Source organism: Manis javanica, chromosome 11, assembly GCF_040802235.1.
Source record: "Manis javanica isolate MJ-LG chromosome 11, MJ_LKY, whole genome shotgun sequence".
In the NCBI taxonomy this organism is placed as follows: domain Eukaryota; kingdom Metazoa; phylum Chordata; class Mammalia; order Pholidota; family Manidae; genus Manis; species Manis javanica.
In genome coordinates, this window is record NC_133166.1 from 111,521,605 (window position 1) to 111,546,151 (window position 24,547).

Genomic DNA, 24,547 nt, shown 5'->3' on the forward strand with positions numbered 1-24,547 from the left:
TGGGAGGTGGGCAGGGGAGGGCAGGGTCCCTGTGGCCTAGGAAGACAGGCCATGGCCGGCCTTTGGGATGTGGGCACAGAGGGCAGGATCCCTGAGCAACTCCCTCTGCCCTCATCTGGGGCCAAAGACCCTACCTGCTCACTCCTGGAGTCACAAGGAGCTGCCCCTTGAAGGGACAGCTTCTTAAGAGGTGCCATCAGGGAGAGCTTCCTGTGGGAAGGCACCACCAAGGGCTGAGGTCTACAGGGTGGGTGACGGAGCCGCCTGCGGTGCTGCCAGGGGGACAGGAACAGGGATGGCCCTGTCTCGAGGAGCTCCTGGGTCCAGGGGAGACCTCCTACCCAGAAACTCCCAGGCTGCCGAGCTGAGAGGCTCCAGGCCCCCTCGGCCTGCTGGGCGTGCAGGGCCAGAGGCAGTGATGGGGGGCCGCTGGCAGGAGCACCAAGACGGTGGCTCCCAGGAATCACCACGAGAGCAGTGCCGAGACCAGCCCCGTGACCCCACATTTATTAGGGAAAGCCAGCACAACTGCGGGCCAAAATCACACTGTGAAACTCATTAAAACACAGATTCCAGATCAACACAAAGTATCCTGATTTCCATGATCTGTAACGCCCAGGAGGGGCCTCTGTCCTGTGTAGGGACTGTGACCTTATGCTCCCCCATGGCTCAGCAGCAGGCCAGGGGAGGCGACAGCTGTGTGGCTGTCCAGCCGCTCGGACTGGGGCAGGAGGCTGGAGGCAGGGGCCGCACGCAGGGCAGGATTGGGGGCCTCCTCTTCTCTCCAGAATGGGTAGGAGAAGCTGCCAGTCCAAGGTGGGGCTACCTGTCTACCCCTAGTGAAGCACTCTGGGGACAGTTGTGGGCCTGTCCCTCCTGCTGGAAGCAGTGGCCTCACTGAGTCAGCGTCTGGAGAGGCAGCGAGCAAGGCCCAGGCCTGGGCCCTCTACGTGGGCCTTGTGGGCCTTGTGGGCCTTGCTGGTGGCCTCCCTTCTTCGGCATGGGCTGGGCCTGCCCCGCCCTGCCTGCCTCTCTCCTGGGTCCACCTGGGGCCTCAATTGGAGGCTGAGGGAGGGGTGTCAGCAGACCCTGTTGAGGCTGCCTGTCTGTCTCCCCTCAGGAAGCCCCCTGGGGGCTACCAGGGTGGGCTAACATGCACCTGTGTGACTTCCCGGCCATACGTGGGACTGACTGAGTGCTTGGGAAGCCCAGCCCTTGGCAGGGCTAGCCTGATCCCCTGCCACTGTGTCCCGATCACCATGCAAGTGATGTGGGGTCTCACAGTCTCAGAGCTGAGGGGGACCCCACACTAGCCAAGTTCTGGTACCCACTGGCCAGGGAGAGGCAGCCTGCGCAGAGCCCATGCCTAGACTTGTGGGCAGTATGGCCCCCAGGATGTCTGGGCCTGGGAGAGAGGGGCTGCTGTCTCGGGCCTCCGAGCAGGTGGCCGGTGGCCCAGTGGTTACCCCTGCCCAGCGGGAGGTGGTGTCGGCCCGGGGGCTGGGCTTCTCCGGCTTTGCCACTCAGGCTCTGGGCCCCAAGCCCCCATCAGGACCCCTCGTCGGGGCCCCTTCGGGGCACGGTCAGCTGTTCGTAGGTGGGCAGGGCACTGCTGGGCAGGAAGAGCTCAGGGCTGATGGAGCTGCCGCCGCAGGGCTGGGCCACTTGGGCCCCAACCCCGCTGGGGGGGTGGCCACCCGGGAGGCCGCCCTGGTGCAAGGAGAGCAACTGGTGAAGCATCTCTGTGATGAGCACCAGCCTCTGGTCCAGCTGTGTCACCTGTGGGGATGAGAGCAGAGAGGAGTCGGTCGGCAGGGGGGCGGCCAGGTGTGCGGATGGGCAGACCCCAGGCTCCCGGCGGGAGGAGACCCCTGTGTCCCGGCAGGTGCCTGCATCTTGGTCATGCCTGAGTGTGTACAGAATGTGTGCATGGGTGTCTGGGTATACACAGCCGTCTCAGACACATGGAGGGTGCCCCCTGCAGCCCTCACCCAAGGGGCAGGTTCCCTCCCTGCCTGCCCATATCTCCTGCCTCAACAGAGCCAGTAAATCTGAACCCCACCTGCACCAAGACCCCGGGGCTGAGGCCAGGGCCCTACGGCGTTCTCTCCGGGCACGCGGCCCCACTGTCCTGAAGTGGGCACTGGGGCTGCCCTGTGGAGTCAGAGGGAACGGAGGCAGGCTGGGTCTGGGATGGCAGCTGCTCAGTGGAGGCTGCTGGGTGACCAAGAGCGGAAGGGGCTGAAGGAGGCCCAGAGGTAGGAAGAGGCCTGCAGAGCCTTCAGAACTGGGGTCGGGTGACGCAGGGGCTGGCCCCGAGGCAGGTCAGAGCAGGGAAGGGCGTCTGGGTGGGCCCTGGATTCGGTGCCGAGAGGCCCCCTCCCCAGGGAGGTGCACAGGAGGAGCAGAGCCGGAGCGAGGGGGTCTGTGGAGGAGGCACAGCTCAGCCCGGGGCCTGCAGCGCCCCTGGGGGCAACCCTCCCAGGTGCTGTCAGAGACGGACGGACCCTTCTCCTCCCGGGGTACTGGAGCCGGCAGAAGCATGAAACTGCTGAGCCCAGCGCCCAGTGCAGGCAGTGAGGACTGTTGTGTCCGTCTGCCTGGACACACCCATGGTGCGGGGCGTCGGGGCCTGGGCCCCCTGGGCCCCTGCTGGCTTTGGCATCCCTCCACAGGTCCGGGCAGAGCTGCGTGCTGCCTGGCGGGACAGGTAGGGAGCAGATGCTATGGGTGAAGGGGCCACAGACCCCGTGTGTGCAGAGGCCCAGGCCCACCTCACAGTGGGGGGCACTCACAGCACCCCCCACCCCTGCCACCATGGCCACTGAGCTGAGGGGAGGCGGGGAGTGGCTGCGTTGCGATGAAATGAGAGGAGTGGTCTCTTCTGAGGAGCCAGGGGATGAGACCTAAGCCAGGGGACCTCCCTTAAGCTGAGACCCAGGGTGGGGTGGGAAGGAGGAGGCCTGTGCCAGCAGCCCTGCCCCTTGTCAGAACGCTGCCTGTGAGGGGGCTGTGCCCTCCCCAGATGCCTGGGGCCCACCTTTGCAGCGCTGAGGCCACATGCAGTCGGCCTTCTTGAATGGCCCTGGGTCTAAGATCCACCTGCCCCAGGCCTGGGGACAGCTGCACGTCACAGGTCCCATTGCCCAGGCCAGAGGGGCCCATCTCCTATTTTCCCAGACAGATCTGAGGCAGGAGCCCCGGCTATAGAGGGGAAGCATGTGGGCTTCTCTAGTGGGGGTGGGGCCTGGGGCCACTCACTCAGCGCCCCCACCTCCCCCCTGCACACCTTCCAGGCCTGCCTGACACCCTAGGTCCTCTGCCGAGCCGTCTGGAGACTACTGGGGCCTGCAACCCACCCTACGGATGCAGAACCTGGGGACCCCCCAAGGAGAAGGGCCTTGCTCAGAGTCACTGGTTGGAGCCCCGAGTCTCTCACCTCACCCCTGCAGCCCCCCAGCCCCAAGTTCCATTCTGGGAAGAAATGGTGCTGGGCAGGGCGGATGTCAGTGCTGAGAGCTCCGCGGAGGGGTGAGAGCCCGGATCTGAGCTCAGCAGGCTGGGGGCGGGCGGGGCGGGACACAGGACGGATGCTCGCTTGTCACACCAAGCGCCAGCCCTTTCCCTGGCCCAAGACCTCTGGGGCTGTAGCTGCCACAGGACCCGGCTCCTGGGTCCCACTGCCCTGGGGGGCCCTGGGGAGGTCACTGGGACTTCGGGGTCCCCTTGGCTCACGGGGCATCAAGAGGGCAGCTTTGAACTCGGCGGGCCCGGGCATGGCTTAACCGTGCAGGCCCGGCTTAGGCATCGGTTGGTAGCAATTAAAGCGCCAGATATGTTACAGAAGAAAATTTGTGGTTTCATAAATTTTCACTTTACGGCCACTTGAACATCTGTTGAAACCCCCAGATGTGCAAGTGGGCATGGAAGCCTTTAAGGGGTGTTCCTGGGAGAAAAGGAATTGGAAGCATGTTTGGGATACAGGGAGGGGTGGGGGCTGCTGTGGTCAAGCCCCATGGAGCCCTCCTGCCCCCCACGCCCTGGGCTAGGCTCCCCCTGGAGCTGCGCGGCCGACCTTGGTGCTGCCACCCCGTCCGCCCAGGGCTGCCTGCTGCTCGGCTGCCCGCTCCGAGCTCTGAGGCTGCCCTGCACCGCCCAGCCCCGCCGAGCCCGGCCTCTGCCCAGCGCACGTGGGCCTTTGTCCTCCTTGGTGGCTGATTGCAGCCCCCGCGGCATAGCTGGTCTGGGCAGCGGGGTCAGACCCCCTCGCTAAGGCAGAATGGCCAATACACTGTCCCCTCTAGTGAGTCCTTGCCAGGTTCCCCAGGACAGCGAGATGACAAGTAAGGGCCTGCACGGGCTGTGTGCGCGGGGCACGTGTGGGCCGCTCCTCTCTGGCTGGGGCATTGGGCGGTCCCAGCACCCTCGGTGGGCTCCCCTTTGCCAGGCCTGTGCACAGACCCACTCACCTCGCTGCCCCGAGGGCCTTGGGCACTGACTGCTCCACCACTTCTCAGAGAGATGGTCCCTGCGGCCCCCTCCCCGAGTCCTTCCTTCTCTGCCTGGGGCACGATGGGCCTCCGTCTGGCTTATGTATTGGATCAAGGCACCCGGGGAGCCCCTCAGTCGGCTGGAGGCAGTGGCTCTGGCCACACCCCGGCTGCAGAGAGTGGGGGCCGACCACCCGGGTGTCCAGGGGAGGCGGCCTTCCCTGGGAGCTGCTGGGGGGGTCAGGCTGAGGGATCTCAGATCTCGTCATTGTTTGCAGTTTGATGTGACTGAAAGGTCAAGGTCAGCGAACGCCCCTGTTCCTGCCTCAACTGGAAGAGGAACAGTCAGGAGGCCCGGAGCCGGAGGCCGGACCCCTGGAGGCCGGACCCCTGGAGGCCGGACCCCTGGAGGCGGGCTCCCCTGTGATGTGGTTAGGAATTTGCTTTCAAAAGAAAATCTTGAAAAAGCATCTTTGAAGGGACATTTTTGCAGAGCCGGCTTGGCCTTGATCCCAACTCCGGACTTGCTGGTGGCCCTGGCCTCGTGGGTGCCTTGGGCTGTCTCAGTCATGCTGGCCTCAAGAGCGGGGACGCCGAGACTTGGGGACCGAGGGGAGGGAACCCTTGCCCTGGAGGACAGCTTGTGGCACCCCCGGGGCCCTGTTGGTCAGCATTTAGAGGCCTCCAGTCCCCGGACCAGCTTGCAGGGACAGGCTGGCACAGAGCAGGGACCGGGTGCCCACTTTGGCCCACCCAGGAGGGAGCCTGGGGCTGGAGAGCTCCGGGCAGAAGCCCACCTCCTCCACCCGGGCCCCCTGGCCACTCCTCCTCACTGCAGAGTTCAGGTGACGTCCCCAGCACAGCGGGGACCCAGGGCCTGAGGAGTGAATTCTGATTGTTGCCCTACCTACGTGCTGGCCACAGCCAGGGGGCCTTGCCCAGCCTCACTGGCCACAGTCTTGGGCGTCAGGCCCTCCTGAACACAGGAGGATGTAGTCTGAGAGGCGACACCACCACCCCAGGGTGCTTCCTTGCTGAGCAGGTTATGAGAGGGGTTCTGGGTGCCCGGGGCTGCTGGGGTCTCCGTCTCCACAGAATGCCCGTCCTTGTCCCACCCTCATGGGCCTGGCCCTCACTCTGGGACCCATGGCCTGGTCAGAGGGGGCTGGCCACAGTGACCTATGGCATTTGCCCCCGTGCCCTCTGGCACAGGCAGGTGGTGCTGAGCACCTACACCACTGAGGAACCATGCAGGGGAGGCACCGGCTCTGTGGCCTGTGGGCCTGGCCGTCTGCTGACCCGGGTGGGAGGAGGCACCCTCATGTGACAGTGCTCTGGGCTCAGGCCAGGGACCCACCAGGACTGGCACATGTGGCCCTGACCCGCGCTCTGGCCTGAACACAGACTAGGAATGTGCTGCCCCGCACCCCTGTTCAGGCCTCTCCACCTCTCTGCGCCCTCCACAGAGATCCTCACTTCAGAAAAAGTCTCCACACCTCAGCAGCACGCCCCATGTTCTATCCATCAGCAGAGCCCAGGAGACCCCTCCTGCTTGTCCACGGCCACCACCAGGCCAGGCCGCCATCCTCTCTTGCCAGGATTGGTGCAGTAGCCTGCCAGCCAGCTTCCCCCGACAGGACACGATGGTCCTTTCCAAACACAAAGCAAATCACGCCACTGCCCTGCTCAGCCCCATCTGAGTTCCCGTCTCACTCCCTGAGAGACTCCAGGCCCTCCTGTGGCCCCAGATGCACCCCTCTTTGTTCTCTGACCTCCTCTCCCTCCCTCCCTGTTCACTCTGTCCAGGCCTCTGCTGGTCCTCAAACATGGCGCCCTTTGTCCCTGCTGCCCCTGCTGCCTGCACAGCCTCCTCCCACCCTCGGGTCTCAGCAGCCTCACTGACCTGACGCCCAAGCCTCTGCTTCCCTGAGAAGCCCTTGCCTTCTCCAAGGCACCTGATATGTGGCTGTATCCGCTTGGTCCTTAGCTGTTTCTCTCGCTAGAACCAGGTTCCATGAGCCCTGTTTCTTTGCCCACCGTGCCAGGGCTGGAGGAGCCCAGTTAATGTCTGTGGAAAGAATGCAGTGGGTGGGACATCACCTAGCTTCGACTCAGAGCCCCTGGGGGGACCATCCAGTGGGAGGGGGCATGGGTGCCTTTCTCCCCTGGGGCAAACTGCCCCAGGAGGCCCCTGGCCCAGGGGCAGCCCAGGCCCAGCCCCAGGTGTGCACTAACCTGCGGGCCCTGCCCCTGGTGGCTCTGCGGGGTCTGGGAAAGCACCCCCCTGGCGGAAGTGCGGGAAGAACACCAACAAATCACCCTTTCCTCGGGGCCCACGGGGCTGGTAGGTTTTCCAGAGCTGGGCACACGTGGAAGTGGATCACAGCGTTTCATAACGTCGTAATTTACGCAGGAGATGGTGTGACTGTGTTTATGACTTTGTTTAGTGTTTTAGCTCTTGGAGAAAAATCAGCCGTTTTTCTAGCAGTTCAGGCTTCACTGCCAGTCCCTAGGGCTCCTGTGTGGAGGGAGCAAACCCTGAGGTGAGCCGGGCACCCAACCACAGGAGTCGGCCTCAGAGCCCGGCCTACCTTCGCAGGGCCCGGCCCTTTGCAGAGGCCCCGGGGTGAGGACTCGTTCTGGGTGTGTGTGCACGTGTGGTACAGAGTGGGTCTGGGTCCACAGGATGGGCTCCTGCACGCGGACAGGCCACTGGGGCTCACATCCTGGCTCTGCTGCTTCCTGGCTGGGTGTCCTTGGATAAGTCCTTTCCCTGAATCTCAGTTTCCCCATTTGTAAGATGGGAACAATGGTGGCACCCCCCTCAGTAGGATGTTGGCAGGACTAAGTGAATTAATGCATGAAAATGCTGGGAACAGTGCTTGGTGCTCGGCATATGTTGATTATGGCTCCTGGTGACCGTTAATACCAGTAATTCCTATGTGTGCACGGGCGGGCATGCGTGCGTGCAGTGTGCCCTGAGGCCGAGCGAGGATTCCCAAGCCGGGCCAGTTGGCATACGTGTGCACACCCACATGCATATGTGCTCCCTGGCTTTATCAGACACAGGAGCCTGCACATGGCAGGAGGCCCCAGAAGTCCTGTGGGACTTCGCACCATTCCCCCACCTTCCACCCACTCACCTGCTGAGCTGCCAAAGGACTTGAGCAGATCCCTCTGGACCTCTCGGCCCCCCGGCCTTTGCACATGACAGGGAGGAGCGTATGCTCCCACTGGTCAGCACTGCTGCTGGGGTGGGCAGCTCAGAGGGTGAGCAGTGGGCGCCCACTCAGCACAGAGCTCTGTCAGTGCTGGTGGCCTCTCCCGACAGGGAGAGACGCACCACCATCTCCAGGCCCTGTGGTCACCCACACACCAGCTGCTCTGCCCAGCAGGGTCCAGGCTGGGGGTGCACCTTGGGCTGGAGAAGGGGGCGCATGGCAGCCCTTGTGTCTTGGCCCTAGGGGCCTCCCTGCTGGCACATCTCTGCACAGACACTCCCACCTCCAAGCCCTAGAACCCCATGTCCACTGGCAAGCAGGTCTGACGGCATCTCAGCACAGCAGGTCCCAAAGAGAACTCAGACTTGCCCCAGGCCCTCCCCCAACCCTGTGCTCCCATCTCAGAAAGTGGCGCTGACATCTACATGGTGCCACAACCACCGAGTCACCCACACCTCCCCTGCTGGTGTTCCTGTGGCTCTCTAGGTCATATACCCTGAATGACTCCCTCTCCCTTGGATGCAATACCCCTGCTCAGGCCAGTGGCATTCCCTGTCCCAACTGCCTCCACCCAGCAATCTCATCTCCCTCCCGTGGGCATCCAGTCCTCTTCTGCGGCCTCCAAGGCCCCCTCGCCTGGTCCTCCCTGACTGCCTGGAAAGCCGCCCTCCATCAGGTCATATGACCTCAGCTCAAATGTTGAGGGCAGCCAGGACTTGGCTCATGCGGCCACAGTTGTATCCTCAGGTGGTGTCCCAGAGCTGGGCACATAGTAGGTGTACATACACATGGGATAAATGGAGTTGGCGCTTCACAAATACTTGCTGAATGAGTAAATGAGGCCCCTGCCATTCTCCTGGAGCCCCATTGCCAGGGTGGGAGGGCAAGGGTCTCCAAGCCCAGTGCTTGCTCCCACCCTGGAGGGGGTGCTTGGTGGAGAAGCAGGGCCAGGGGCCAGCAGTGCTGGCCAGGCCTTTTTTTTTTGTTACTGATTTGTAAGGGTTCTTTGTATATTAAAGAAGTCTGTCCTTTGACATTCACATCGCAAACATTTTTCTTTAGTGTTCCTGTCTCCTGAATTGGTTTGTGACAATTATGATTATTGTGTTTTGTCTTGTCATGCAGATGCTTTCTTTTTCATTTTATGTAGTAAGAGTCGTCCGTCTTTTCCTTTTCTGGCTCCTGGATTTTGGGCACTCTCGGAGCGGCCCTCCCCATTCCAACTCTGAAACCTTTTTTTTCTAGTACCTTTTGGATTTATATTTTACCCTTAAATCTTTAATTTTTGTGGGACTTATTTTGAGGTACAGACCTATTTTCAGTAACTGCCTTATTGCTACATCACAGAACGCCCTACCTTTCCCCACCAATTCGGAACAGCTTTTGTATACACAAAACTCTCGTGTGTCCTGACCTACTTTGAAGTCTACGCTAAAACACTGCAATCATGGCAGCCTTACACCATGTTTTGCTATGGTGGCAAGGCTGTTTATTCTGGAGGTGAAAATACATGTGGGTCCATCCTGAGGGCCCAGCAGAGGAGGTGGTGAAGGGAGCATGGACCAGCTCACCTGGGCAACCTCGATGACCTCCGCCCTCCGCCCCTGCGGTCTGAGATCCTCTGCGCAAAACTCGGATTCCTTGAGCTCTGAACACAAGATGCAAGGCCTCACTGCGAGCTGCTCCGGCCACAGGCTGGCCGTGGGGCGCTTCTTGACCCCAGCCCATCACCCCCGCCTCGCCAACTCCCACCCTGCTTTCCCCAGCCCCAGGATATTCTCTGGGGTTCTCAGGCTCACACCCTTCCTTGTCCACATTTCCATTCAAGTCTCCGTGAGGACCCCAGCGACTGACCGCAGTCCTGTCCTTCGTCTGCCTTTCCTTTCCTCCAGAACTCACACCTACGTCACTGGCTTGTTGATGACGTTTTTGTCTCTTGCTGCCTGCACTCCGGGATGCAAGTCCCCCGAGGCCTGTGTGCCCTGTGCTCAATCCGTGCCCCTGGGCACTTTGCTACCTCCTCCCTCCCCCACTGCTGGGACCAGCACGGCCATGGCCTCACCGTGGATTCCAGGGGGAAGGCTCCCAGGACAGAAGCCAGGGAGGGGGTCAGGGGTAGAGTCAGGGGGCTGGGTGCGGCTGGACGCACAGAGGCGGGAAGCTGCCCGCAGCCACCTGGCCCAGCGTGGGCGGGGCTTGGGCCTCCACAGGGGCTGGCCAGTGCCTAGCCGGGGTCCCCGGGGGTCCTGCTAGTGGAGGCCAAGCAGGGGCAGCTGCCTGCCCTGCCCACATCGGGCAGCCCCAGGCCGGCTGGCCGCCTCAGCCGCCCTGCTTGGGGGCCGGGTGAGCGGGAATGTGGGGCAGGCTGGAAAAAAGCGCTGGAAGCTGAGAGGCCGTGTTTGTGTTGGCGGTGGCGGCGGCCCCACCTGCATTTGATTCTCACCCCGCCTCCCCCTCCCAGGCTGCCCCTCTGACGAGCTGCGAATCCCGGAAACCAGGGGGACGCCGAGCAGGACACTTCGTACCTGAAGCCAGGGAGCACTTGGCCACCTCTGCCAAATCCCAGGCTGGGCCTGTGGGCAGGCGACACTCAGCCCAGTGACAGCGGGCAGGTGGGCAGGGGCCACCCAGCAGCTCCTCTGCCATTATTCCATCTGCTCCTGGCCAGGCCGGGCTGCTTCCACAGCCTCCACCCCAAGGCCCTTGGCCAGGGTGTGGACAGTTCAGGACCCTGAGCCCACCAGCTACCAGGCTGCCCAGCAGCACCTGCCCAGGCTCAACTTGCCCTCCCTGTGGCTCTCCACGGCCAGTGGACTCCCTTCTGTCTTTACACGCCATCCCTGCTCTGAGAGAAATTCCTGCACGTCTGCCTACCACGCTCAGTACAAAAACAGCCCCACTTGCCAGAGGTACCCACCCCCTCGATCTGGGCCCTGTGTCCCACCTGGGTCAGTGCGCCTCCATGCACTGAACTGGCTTCATTCCAGTTCCTTTGAGGAGCCATACCCCTCCTCTGCCTCAGGACCTTTGCACCAGCTGGCCCACTTCCTGGAACAACCCACCCTCTCCTGAGCCAGCGGGCCCTCCTCATTCTTCAGGTCCCAGGGTGAGGGGCTCCTCCTGAGAAGCCCCCCTTCCTTCCTCGCTCCTGGTTTCCTGGCACCACCTCCCTGCCCTCCTCCCCCCAGGCCTTCAGCCTGCCCAGTTGCCACTGGTATTGTTTGCTTCTCGCACATCTGCCTCCCTGAAAGCAGGGTCACTGCCAGGCCATCCACGACCCCTCATCAGCTGGGTGACTCTGGGCCTCTGTCCCCTCCCAGGGAGGGGACAGTGAGTCTGCCCTGAAGTGTAGGGCAGTTGCGGGAGTCATGTCTAAGTCAGAGATCCGTGTGTATGTGGCTGGGGTCTCCTGGGGGAAGGGTCCAGCTCCCCTGGACAGCTCCTCAGGCCTGTGGGGGACTCAGCAGAAGGAGGCCGCACTGTTTCCCCAGCACACTGGACACCGTTTCCCCTGGACACTTGGCTACCTCCTCCTTCAGCCACCTCTATGGGGTTCCAGCTGCCTCTGACCACTTCTCTGCCCCCCTATGTGGGCTCCATCCCCCGCCTAGTGCATTTTCTCTCCACACCTCTCTGGGGCAACCTTGGGGGTCCCTGTCCATCCCAGGACCGTGTCCTCTCTCTGGACGCTTGAGACAACTTTTCAGGCTGTTCCCTGACTGCACGTGCTCGTGAGCTCCTTCCCACACCGCCGGGCCCACCCACTCCAGGGCCACCTGCTGCCTGCCGTGCCCCTCCCCCCGCAGCACTCTGCCCAGCCAGGGTGGGTTCTAAACTAGCCTGTTTACAGGGGTTTGCATGATACAGGTACTTTTCTAAAACATTTTTCCCAAAAGGCAAAAACGTTTCAAAGAAACATCCCCTCTGCCAGGCCCCTCCTTCGCAGGAACGTCTCTGCGGTCTGGGGTCTCTCCTTCCGGCTACTTCAAAGCTGCAGCTTAGCCTTGATGCAGTCCCAGCCAAGGCGGGTTTCAGCATAAACAGTGACGTGAGATATTGTGCTTGCTGCTGACTTGTTTGCACTCATCACAGGTTTTGAGCTGCCCACGTTGAAACATGCCCACAGTTCGCTCCTTGGGGCGGCCGCGCTGTGCACCCTTGCAGGGGGGCTCTGGGAGCGGCACATGGTGGTGGGGAGGCCGAGTGCTCCACAGGCGGCAGCCCTGTGCCCTGTCCCGGTGGCCCACGGAGGGGACCATCACTCCAGGGACTGGACTGCTTGGTGCCTGTGGCCAGGGCTGAGCCCTGCACTGGGCCTTCCATGTGGTTCCCCCACAGCCTCTTGCACCTGCGTTTCTGCTCCCACAGCCCCCTGCTTGCCCCTGCGGCACATGGTCACTTTGACTCACGTCCCTGCCCGTCCCTCTCATAGGGTTCTGCCTGTTTTGTTCCTCCTGGGACGGGGCCTCCCCGCAGGTGGGGTGGGCCTCCTATCCTGACTCCAGGGTGGCCCCCCGCCCTCAGACCACTGACGCCCCACCAAGCACCCTCCAACCCTCAGCCACCCCCTCCTTCCCCCCTCCCCCGGTCCCGAGGAAAGAATGCTGTGGCGTCCACCTGCACCCCCAGCCAAGCCACAGGCTGCACAGTCCAGCTCCCCAGCCACTAATGACCTGGGCCCGAGGCTGGAGAGTCCGCGTCCTGGTCCACGCAGCCCCCACCTGTCCACCGCCTCCCCGTGGGCCCCCGCCCCACCCCCCACTGACCCAGAGAAGTCCTGGGCCCCAGCCTCCCCTCTGGGCCATCTGGCTGCCAGCCAAGGCCACCCCTCCCAGAGCACCCAGGCAGCTCAGGCTTCACCCCCTCCCCAGGCACCGGCATGCCCCCTGCATCCCCAGGCATTCACGCTCCCGGGTTCCTCAGCCCCAACAGCAAAGCAAACAAAACCCTGCCTTGACTCCACCCTTGTCTCTCCTTGGGGGTGTCATACACTATTCTCTGGGCCCAGGCTGGGCAGCACCTGTCCAGCATCCCGTAAGACACTCCTTGATGGGCTTCCCTGGGCTGGGACCCTGAGCCCAACATCAGACAGTGCCTGGCTTCCTTCCACTGCTGCCAACTTTGGGGTCCCCCTCACCTCTCTGGCTGGCAGATGGGTCCTCCCTGCCATGTGCCCCTTGACCTTGTCCAGCCACATTCTGGGGACCCCCACGTACACCTCTAGTCTGGACGGCAGAACCATGCGGAACCCCCTGCGGGGCTGCCTCTCCAAGGTGTCTCAGCATCTGTAGCTCAGTGTGTCCTTCCTGGACCCCATGTGCCTCCCCCATCTGCTGCTCCCCTCATTTAAGAGGCCAGAAACTCTAGGGTGCCCTGGACCCTCTTGCTCACACTTCTCATCTGACGCCACTGCACAAAGACCCCCACACGGTCAGGGCCCAGAAGTCCTGTCTTCAATGCGAAGCTCCTCCCACCCCCAGAGCTATTGCCCTGGGCTGAGCCAGCAGTGGCCCTGGGGGCCACGTCCCCCGCCGGCTCTCCACGGCCACTCTTAGGCCTCAGGAGAGGTGTGTTAGAACAGCGCTCCCCATGCCACCAGAGCCAAGGGCGGGTCACCGTCCGGCCATGCCCTCTCCACAGCCCCTGCCCGCTCTGCTCCGGGCCCCCGCCTGGACCAATCCCGCCGCAGGTCCGGCGCACCTGCTGCCTCCAGGAGGCAGGCTCTTCCTCTCTGAGGCTCAGGTGGCCTCTGCCCCCTTTTGAGGGATTCCTCAAAGCCCCATCTCAGGGCTGCCCCGCGCACCTGCGGCACTCTCTGTGCTCCCCAGCTTGGTGCCCCTCACTGCTGAGCTGACCTGTCTCATTTCCTGCCTCCTCCATGGTGGACAGTCAGCTGTTGAAGGGTGGGGTTTCTGCTTTGCTGCACTGAAGCTGCCAGCCCAGTGCCTAGTACATGGTACGTGCTCAGGAAAGATTTTCAGGAGGGGAAAACCACCACCAGAAGCCAGAACTGTCCAGGTTAGCCCCAGGTAGGGCACCTGAGCAGAGGGCAGGGGGCCTGGTCAGCATGCGTGTGTATTCGGGCATGTGTGTGTGTGTGTGTGTGCATGCAAGTTCCCATTAGATTGGCTGGGCCCTACGCTGGGAGCTGGCATGTGGAGCAGAACCCAGGGGTGGAGGCAGGGACTCGGAGCCTGGAAAAGCTGGGGTACAGGCTGGCCACCTAGTCCCGGGGGGCCCTGCCCGCACTCCAGGTGTTGGGGTACCCTAACTTGCTGCCTTTCCCACCTTGGTCCTAGCCCGGAGATAGCAGCCCCATGACTCAGCTGGCCAGGGGCAGGCCAGGCTGCAGCTGTGGCCAACCCAGACTGGTGGGCAGCCCCGGGGCCCACACCCATCACAGGGCCCCACCCCCAGCCCCGCTCTCAGCTCCTGCTCCTCGGCTTCCCTGAATCAGCTCTCCTGAGGCCGGGACCGATGGGCTGCTGGGCCTGGGGTCTCGGACTGGGGTCTCAGATAGTGGGGGGGCAGCCAGGCCCAGAATTTGGGATCCAGGATTTGTCCTAGCAGTCGGCAGGGCCTTATGGGGAGGGAGGTGTGGGACGTGCCCCACGGCCGGGGCTCGAGCCCCCTCCCCGGGACGGGTCATCAGGGGGGCAGCAGGAATATGCTCTCCCCCATCCCCCCAGGCACCGGGGGCCTGGCTGGCGGCTAGGGTGCCTCGTCCCATCCAGTGGACACGGCCAGACTGCGGTCCCTCCTGGCCTGTGGGGCCTGGAACCCTGAGCCAGAGGCCGTGCACCCCATCCTTCCTCCACCCGAACACGGCTCCCTGCCCACCTCTGCTCGTGCGGGGAGCTCAGCACCTCACAGGTAAGGCCAGCCCTTGGCCCACTTCTTGTGGCCAAGTCGGGTGTGGCTGCCCCCCACCCCCACTCCGGCCCCAACCCTGAGACGGAGTGTCCAGGAAATGGGCGAGGAGGTGGGGGAGCAGGTGGGCGGGGAAGGAAGCGGCTGCAGCTCTGGCCAGGCCCCAGCCTCCAGCTCCATCTGGGCATGTTCGGCAGGTCCTGCGCTCTCTGCTTCCAGCACCCTCCTTCCCAGGCTGCCGATACTCCCAGCCCCCAGCACCCCGGCCCACCTTCCCCATGTGGCCTGGGGCCCACTCTGGGGCCTCTGCTCACCCCATCCTAGTGGCTGAGCCCAGTGCACTGCCTGGTCCTCAGCCCAAGTCCAGCCCCATACCAGTGTGGAGGCTGGCTTTGGTCACCTCTCCCAGCCTTCGCCTCTGCGTCTGTGAGACCGGGACGCAAAGGGATGGTCCGAGAGGTGAGGGTGGCTCCCACCTGCCTGCCCTGAGGCCCGCGCCGGGCCTCGGCCCCCTGCACCGTGGCCTCCTCAGCATCACAGGGGCCGATGGTGCGCATTCGGTTATGCTCACTGATGGAGCACAAGTACTGTAACTGTGGAAGGTAGGCGCCTGGGGCAGACCAGAGCATGGCAGCCATGCTCAGGGGCTTACCCTGGGGCACTGGCAGCTCAGTGAGCAAGGTGCGCCTCAGAGGCCCTGGTTGAGGTGGTGGCCAGTCGGGGAGGTGCCTGGGGTGGTTGGGCTTGTGGGCAGCGGGGAGGACCTGGCTCTCAACTTTTGCCATGGCGGAGAACAGGAGGGTTGCAGCCAAGGGCGGGGGCCACCTGGGCGGAGAGAGAGTCTCTGGACACGGCCTCCGTCTGCCCTTGGTGCTGGGTGCAGCCCTGGCCGGCTCTGTCGTCCTCAGCCTCGAATCTGCTGGCTTCTCAGGCCTCCCTGCCATTTGGGGAAGTGAGGATGAGCCACGTCCCCTGTCCCACTGTGTGGCCCCCTCCTGAGGCTCCTGGGGGCCTGATGTGCACCCCTGTCTAATGTGCAGCGCTGTGCCCTGACCACAAAGGCCTGGCAGCTGCCCCCCGGAGCCTCCTGACCCTGGGACCCTCTCAGCCCCATCTGGCAGGCAGGCCCTCTGTGCTCGGCCGGCCCCGGGCAAAGGGCAGCCGCCAAGAGCATCTGCCTGCCCCCTACAGGAAGAGCTGCATGGGGCCCTGGTGGGGTGAGGGCACGGGACCAGGTCAGCGGGAAAGCAGAGCAGTGGCCACCTGCCATGGACAAACCCACAGCCCCTTGGCTAGGCTGCCTGTGGCTCCTGAGCAGGTGACGGTGCCACCCCTCCTGTCATCCCCCCCACTCTTGTCCCTATCCCATCCCAGCCACACACAGAAGCTGGTGACCTTAGGAAGCTCCAGCCCTGGCCTCTAGGTGTGTGGCCTTGAGGCTAGGGCGCTGGAGGGGACAGGTGTTGGGTATCCTTGGGAGGTCAGAGGCCTGAGAGTGACTGAGTGGTGGGGGCTCCCAGGAAGGCCTACAATGCTCGGAAGGTGAGCGGAAGGGTCGGAGGCCTCCCCCCAGGAAGGACGCCCTGGGCTGACCTGAGGGCTGATGAGAGATTCAGGCCCCATCCTGTGGCTCCCAGCCCGCCCTTCCTGCTCCTGGGCCAGAAGGAAGGGCTGCTTGGGGCGCCAAGCCTGGGTGGGGGACCCGCGCTGACCAGACTGGGTGTGGTCTGAAGGACTCCAAGAGGACTGGGGTCACCCTTGTCACAGCCCGTAGGTTCCCCATTAGCACCTTGACCAGAGGGCCTTGGAGACCATCCTTGGTACCATTTAAGTCACAGCTCTGGGAGGCCCCCTGGGAAGAAGCCCAGGTCCCTCTGTCAGCCTGAGTTAAAGGTGAGAAGGGGGCACCCACCAGTGAGCCCTCCTCTGTCACCGCTGCCCCATCCTGCGCAGCCCCACACCTCGGTGCCTCAGGGCGCTCCTGCCCAGGAGCCTGCAGTCCCAGGTTTGCACATGCAGCAAGGAGGGCTCGCCTGCTCACCTGCTCACCTGCTCTTCCTGAGCTCGGGGGGCATGCCCACACCTTCCTCCCTCCAAGACCCCCTCGTTCCCTGACTCCCACTCTTCCCCCTCGCCGGGCCATGGGCAGGCCTCCCATTCTCCTGTACCACGGATCCCTCCCTCCGTTCTGGAGTTTTCACCAGCAAGCAAACCTGCCTGAAGATGTCCTGTGGCTTCTGTATCTTCCGGCCTCAATTCCTGACCCCAGAGGCAACTCCCCGACCCTCTCAGCTGTCTCTCGGCTTTGCCTTGTTATTCTACAATCACAGGCTTATACTGCGATTCCTTGGTTTTTCAGTTTAGACATTACCTAGTGAATGCCTAACATGGAAGACGAGACAACAAGATTTTGTTTTCACAAACCCTGCCCCTCCCCTATCCTCCTAATAAGGTATGTTGCAATTTTAGACTAAAAAAGTATTTACTATTTGTATTTTATGGAAACAGTTTGTAATTTTATGTCACTATGCCAATACAATTTTCAGCTGAGTCATGGGTCTTCTATGCTTACAACTTTTTGTTTTACCTGGGGTTAAGAATTGCCTTTATGTTTTGTTTAGTTTTTATTGCATCTGCTGTGAGTTCCTTATTGAACTCTGCTAGAATTATAAAAATTTCTTTTCATCCTGTTGCGTATACCAGCAACTACCAGCTTCATTCTTTTGTCTCCTGGAAGTTTCTTTCTGGACTCCTAGAAGGACGCGTTGCTCTCCAGGCCTGCTGAACAGCTGTAGCGCTAGAACTGCTTTTCCCCATCATGCTGGGAATTTCCTTGGTCTCTTGTTTGTTTGTTTGTTTTTTCCCTAGTGTTGGATTTCCCTGGTTCTTGGACTGTTTGTTTCTCTTTCTTGGTTTCCACTTTAATTTGCGGGAGGATATCCTAATATAACTTTCTGAGAAAAGGCACCGTATAGGTAAAACTTTTGACTGTGAATGTATGAAAATGTCTTTAATCTACTCTCATACTTAAGAGTTTGACTGGGTATAGAATTCTAGGCTGGAAGTAACTTTTTCCCTTAGAGGTTTGAAGGCATGTCTTCATTACGCACTAGCTTCCTGCATTGCTGTTGAAAAGTCTGATGAGAACTAAGCGTCCTGTCTTTGGTTGGGGGACAGGCAGTCCCTGGCTTCGTGGGCTCGGGGGATATCTGGGGAGCATCTTCTGCCTAGACGGATCTGCAGTACATATCCTCCTGTCCACAGTCCTCCTTAGCCCCAGCCTGGAGGACACCTGGAACTCCCGTCCTCAAGCCTGTCCAAGGTTCTGGGCTGGGGGCTAAGACTCGGTGGCACCCCCTCTGCTCAGCATGGTGCCCACATACCCTGGTCCCCACTGCTCCTTCTGCTTCCCAATTTCCAAACTTTGTCAATGATTTTTGGTGTCTCTCCTGATTGCTTTAGCCTTGTTGATCTAGACCTTAAAACATTTTAATGCCCTTATTGTCATTTTGTCATTTTAGTGGGGTTGGGAGGGAGTAGAAATAAGCACATGTGCTAATTTGCCATATTTAACTAGAGGTTGTATATTAACTTTTCATCTCCAGTGGCCTCCCAGGGGTCACGTCATGCTGTCTTCTGTCCTGACTTCTCAGAGTTCTCTTCTGAGAGGGCGGTCCCTCCAACTCCTGAGACCCCACGTTTTCCTGGGTTTCTCTCCTCCAAGCCCCTCCAAGTCCTTCTTTCTCAGCCGGCCAGTGTGTGCGGCTGTCTCTGATCTTGCTTCTCTGTCACTGACCTCATCACATCCACACACCCGGGATTCCTGGTTTGGACTCTCAAGGCCAAGCAGGCCGTGGAGCCCCCAGGCTCTGGTCTCACCACTCAGGCTCTTAGAGACATCGGGAATGGATACGCCCTGACCTCCCGGGACATGGCAGTGCCCTGTGGCTGCTGCTTGCAGCCGTGTCCTCCTCTGTCCTCACCTCCAGTGCCCTGTGCAGTTCTGACCTGAGTCCTTTCTATCTACCCTCCAAACCATGTGGAATTTGCCCTTTGGGAAAGGTGGCTAATTATCCCCGTAACTGTTCTCTCTTTTCTAATCAACAGAGCTCAGAGTTAAATGGGGCATTTGACTGCCCGGAGCAGAGATCAGGTTTCCCAGGGCCCTTATAGTGACTCAGGGTGTGTTACATTCTGGTCAGGGGAAATAAGGGGTGCCAACACAGTGGCTTCTGTGCAGGGTCTTTTCTGTTCCTGCCGCTGGAATGCAGACATGATGGTGACTGCAGGAGCAGCCACCGGGGGCCATGGGACAGAAGCCCTGTGTTGCAGACAGTGAAGCGAACAGAGAAGGGCCCCAGGTCCCCTGCAGTGCTGTGCACACTTCAGCCCTGGTTGCTCCCACCTGGCTGGGACACTGGGTGGCAAAACTCTCTCTTGATTATTATACTACCACTGATGTCACTGTCTGAGCAACAGTCAGGACCAACTGCCTTGCCCTGAATCTAGTCCATCGTCCCCTTGTCAACTGCTCTGCCTGCCTCCTGGCACCCCGGTCCCAGTCACACGCAGCCCAGGGCACATAAATCAGAGCATGTCAACTTTGCCCTTAGTGCTTAAAACCTTCCTATGGGTTCTGAGATACTGAAAAGAAGTGCAGACTCCTTGTCGGGGCTGCCAGGCCCGCATCCGGTCTGCAGGCACCCTTCCCCCATCTTGCCCTGCTCGCCTGAGTCCCACCAGCCTGGGTGCTGCTGTGCCCCTCTCTCACCCTAGGACCTCAGGACTGTTGCTCCCAGCCTACAGCAGGTACTTAGTGAGGCTTTGCTGAGTGACTTAGTGAACACGTAAGCAAACGAGTCCGTGCAGGCGTTAACACCAGGAAGCAAGGGGCGATCTAAGGCTTGGCGCACGGCAGCCTGCTGGCCAGCCCCCGGCCGCGCCGGAGTGGGGAGGGGGGCGTCGAGGGGCTTAGGCTCGCCTGTGTCTGTCCAGCTCACAGGCCTCGTCGCTGGGTTTCGCTCCGACATGAGTTCCTTGGGGAGCACCCCTACCCCCCACCCCACTGCCCCCTTGCCGCCCGCCCCGCTCTCCTGCGCGCCCGGCCCTTGCTGCTCTGTAGCCTCACGTCCCGCCCTCGGTGGCTTGCTGACTGCTCGCCCTCCTTTCCCCGGACTGAGCTTCCCGAGGACTGGGTGCGGGTGGCCTTTGCACCTGGTGCGCTCCCGGCACACAGTAGGCACCCGAGTCACTGGTCAGGGGTCCTGGGTGGAGGCAATTACCCTGCACCTCTCTGTGTGGGTGGCTGGGCAAACCCCACCCCATGCCCAGAGCCATTTCCACACTGCGGGCGCTGGGCTGCAGCTCTGGCGGGGTGAGACCTTCAGGGAAGCAGCAGCTGGAGGGGAGGGGGCCGGGCTCGGGGGCCGGCCCTGGCACGCGCCCTCAACGCTGCCGTCCGCCCGAGTTTCCGTGACCGTCTGTACGTGACCGCACGACGCTTTCCATTGGCACTGCCAGGTGGCGGCTGCCGGGCCTGGCCACAGGTCCTGATCCCCGACAAGCCTACTCTCTGCAGGCGATGCTGGGAAGCCGGGAGCACGGGGGGCCCAAAGGGTTAAGCCGCCCTCCACCACTCTGGTCTCCATTTCTTCATCTTTCAAAGGCCAGGCTCTCTCTTTCCTTCCAAGTCACAGCTGACATGAAATGTAGCCTTAAAATGCAGCTGACATGAAAAACAATAGCCCTCCCTCGGAGAGGTTCTGCTGTGGGCTGGACAGACCCCCGCCCCCCAATAATTACTCAAGACATTGGCATGAGCCAGGCCTGGTTAGGTAACAGGCTGCTTGCTCCGGAGACTTATAACTCACAGGCAGTTACACATGATCTCCGCAGACAGCAAAACCGTTTCCAGGATGGCGGGGAGGGCGAGGCCTGGGGAGAAGGTACAGGGCCAGGGGGTGTTGAGACCAGGGCGGGTGGGGAGTGGGTCTGAGAGACGGCCTCCTGGGGGCCTCAAGGATGCAGTCTGGGTGCTTGAGAGCTGGGGAAACATCTGTGGGCAGTGGTTGCCCTGCCCCCTCTCCACTCCGGCCCCCACCATCACCCCACTCCTCAGAGCATGAGGCCACCCTGGTCCAGTCCGGTACTGAGCAAAGCATGGGAAAAACTCATTCATACTGAAGTGTGAATGACTAACTGCACTGGGAGCCGTCCCCACTTCTCTGAGGAAGATAATTAACTGGCCACTTACTGTTCGTGGCCCCCTTGGACATGACTCCCTCAAGGGCAGGTCCACATACTTTCCCTCGTGTTCCCAGTGCCTAGTACATAGCAGACATTCAGAAAATATTTGTTGAAGACGACATCAAGCCCAAAGAAGGAAGCGCCAATGGTGTGACTTCAGGCACATGGGGCGGAGCCCCCTGGCAGCAAGTGCCAAGGGGATACTGGCAAGTGGCTGGCTGTAGACGCACCCGTTCCCCTCGGCGTCTTGAGCCCTTGGACCCCACCCGCAGGAAACGCCCATTTCCCTGGAAGTACGGGAGCCCAGGCGGGTGGGGCACTCAGAACAAGTGGGCTGGGAAGGCCTTCCCTAGCCTTCCCTCAGGTCCGGGTCTACACCCTGGGAGCCCGGCAGCCGGCCCACGCCTGGGAAGCCCGAAGTCTGGGGCAGCAACCAGGGGGAGGCCAACGTGCGCCTGGCCTCAGACATGGCTTGGGGAAGCAGCATCTCCCACCCAGTAGGACCCTCTTCCTCTGTGACTGTCTGCGGGCACAAAGATATGCCTGTCCAGGCCCATCTGCCCTCAGTCTTGGACCCCAGGCTGAGGTCAAGCACACGGCTCCTCCCACACTGTTCCCGCCCGCAGACCAGCATGTGGACGGCGGAGCAGGCCCACTCTCCTCCCCTCTGCTGGGCAGAGCTGGCATCTACAACACCGGGCCATCCTCGCCTCAAATGCCCATCACCTTGCTCCGTCACTCAGGCCACAAGAATTCATGGGGCATCTGTGCTGTGCTGCTGTGAGGGGCCAGGGGACCCAGGTGATGCGACTAATGTCCCCAGCAGCACCGTGTCTGTTGGGGTCAGAGTGGAGGTGGACCAAGTACAGACTTCTGCAGCTCTGCAGAGCTGGACTCGGCGGAGCCCCTTGCTCCCCATCCTCGGGCCCCCGCGGCACACCCCTTCTCGAAGCCGCAGCTCTCCTCCCGCCCCAGCCACTGCCCCGTGCCTCCTGCAAAGCTTGCCATCCTGCAGCTCACAAGCGGCCCAGTTCTGGCTCTCTCTCCTCCCCCTGCAATCTCTTGTGAGTGACCGCCTGCCACCCCATGCTGACCGGTCTCCTATGACCATCTCCAGTCCCAGTCTCTCCTCTGGGCCCCACATGCTAACTGAAAGTGGGCACCCCAACAGAGACACCTCAAAGACCTGTCCTGGCATATTCTGTGATCCCACCTGGCAGCCACAGCAGCCTCCCCTTCCTCACCACAGGGCCAGTCAGAGCCCAGGGGTCTTTCCTTCCCTGGAAGGTGACCATTGAGCTCTCTCATACCATTTACAGTTTCCAGTTTCTCTAATTAGTGTTCTCATTGTTTCTTACAATTTCCTCTCCAATTCCAAGTAGAGCATCACTGTTATTTTAATTTGGTCCACGAAATCCACACCCAAAGGTAACTAAATCCAGCACTCAGTTCCTCTAGAGCCCGGAGAGTCCGTGGCCCTCCTCCTTGTTTCTAGCCACATCTTCCTCAGGGCGATCCTCTGCTGTTTTGGAAGCTCCACGGTACCAGGTTTGCTTCTAAGCCCACACCATTCATTGTCCTGGGACCTCCTCTGGAGCGGCCTCCCTCTGCTCACGCCCTGGCTGGGGCAACTCCAACTTCCCCGCGCACAGACCCGCTCTTGCCTCCCTCCATGCCGTCCTCTGTCCTGGTTTGCTCCCATGTTTCGCTGGAGCCAATTCTCTACAACTTTCTAAGAAAAGGTACAGAAAGTAAATTTTATGAACTCTGGACTGACTGAGAATTCCTTTATGGTATCCTTGCCTTGAGAGATACTGTGGCTGGGTATAGAATTGTATTTTCCTTCAGAAATCTGAAGTCTTCTTTATAAATCTTCTCTATGGAAGTCCAACCCATTCAGAGGCCCAGGGTTTGGTAGGTCACCTGTGAGTTCTTTGAGATCCCAGCATGTTCTAGAACGACATGAGGACATGGTTCCAGGTTCTCAGTGAGCCCTCTCTCATTTATATTTTCTGTCTGCAGCCATCTCTACCCCCATTTCTGGAATGTCTTGTAGCTGGATGTTGGACTCCTTGGAGTGGGTCTCCTTGCTTCCTGGCTGTTCTCTAATCTTACATCTCTCTGTCATTATTCCACTTTCTGGGAGATTTACTTCGATCTTTTGCTGAGTTTTGTATTCAGCAGCATATTTCACATTTCCAAGAGCTCTTTCTGGTTCTCTAATTGTTTTTTTCCCCATAGCATCCTATTCTGGCTTATTAATTACATTAATTCTTGAGTTTCAGAATGATCTTACAAATGCAAATTGGTTTCATCTAGCTTCATGCCCAACGTCCTTTGGGGTGCCCCACTGTCCCCACTCGGAGTGCCCCCCGTGGTCTAGTCCTGTCTGGCACTTTACCCCCCCTTACCCTGGTCTCATCCTTGGCCCACACTCAGCCCTGATTCCCCCCAGATCCACAAGCCAGGCATGTTCCCTCCTGCCTTGGGGCCTTTACATGCCTCTCTGGAAGGCTCTCTCCATCCCTCTGCTTGGCCTAATTTTCACTCATGCTTTGTGTTCAGATCACAGGGAGCTCTTCACGCTGCTGTTGCTAACTTCCTAGATGGGGTCACAACCCTATTACGTGCCTTAGCTCTCTCTCTAGAGCACCCAGTATGGTTCTAACTAAACACCTGTCCTTATTTCCCCGTCTCAGGTCTAGACGGCAACCCCCAGGAGGGCAAGGTCTGGTTCATCTTGTCCTCTGCTGTACCCCGGGGCCTAGCACCAGGGCAGTGTCCTACTGCCACTCTGACAAGCTTGCACACATGTAGGGCACCTACAGTTACTATAGTACAGCTCTGGGGGTCAGGAGTTTCCTGGGCTGAAAACATGGTATCATCAGAGCTGCTCTCCTTCTGGAGGCCCCAGGGGCAGACCTGTTTCCGGTCTTCTCCAGCTGCTGGATGAGCCCACATGCCTCAGCTTGTGGCCTGCCCTCCACCTGCAAAGCCAGCAGGCCAGAATCTCTCCCCTCTGACCTCCACGTCCATCACAGCCTCTGATCCCGGTGCCATCACCATGCCCCCTGACCTCTGCATCCATCACACATTCACACATTCTAGCCTCTGTGTCCATCACCATGCCCTCTGACTCTGACCCTCACACCTCCCTCTTATAAGGACATTTGTGAGAACTTTGGGCCCACCTGGATAGTTCAGGGAATTTCCCATCTCAGGATCCTTGACTGCCTCTGTAAAGTCCCCTTTGCCATGTGAGGTCACAGGTTCCCAGATGCTGGGGACTAGGACATACACATACTTGGGGCTGTAATGTGACCATGGTGCTCATAGAGCTTGCAGAGCGGTACACTTCTCCAGGGGAGGGTACTGAGGTTTCCCGGAGAGGGGGATGCCTCAAAGACCAACCAGGTAAGTGGGGAAAGGTGCCCCTGGCGAATACATTAAGGCGAGGAAGAGAGTAAGTGCCTCTGAGCGGCCTCAAGGACTTGTAGGGAGACAATGACAAGGAGGGTGTCTGGGGCCCACCTCAAAGCCCCAGAAGCCACTGTGAACAGGCTAGAATGACAATGGCCGGGGACACCACTGGTGGCCATGGAGGGTTAGTGTAATTTTGCCCTTGCAGGGCTCTTCCTGGTGCCTCTCCTCCTTGGCTCTCCACTGCCCTCCTTTGTCCTGGCTCAGGTGTAAGACCTCCCATCCTGTCTGCACCCACGT

General features: G+C 60.6%; 1 protein-coding gene across 1 annotated transcript in view; it reads right to left on the reverse strand.

The window, feature by feature from the left end:
- Nucleotides 1-491: 491 nt before the first annotated feature.
- Nucleotides 492-24,547, reverse strand: part of KCNQ1 (potassium voltage-gated channel subfamily Q member 1) — a 329,509-nt gene continuing 305,453 nt past the window's right edge. The window contains exon 16 of the mRNA XM_037011470.2: nucleotides 492-1,779. Within this exon, the coding sequence (XP_036867365.1) occupies nucleotides 1,549-1,779 (231 nt within the window). The 3' untranslated portion in view covers nucleotides 492-1,548. The remainder of the gene's footprint in view (nucleotides 1,780-24,547) is intronic.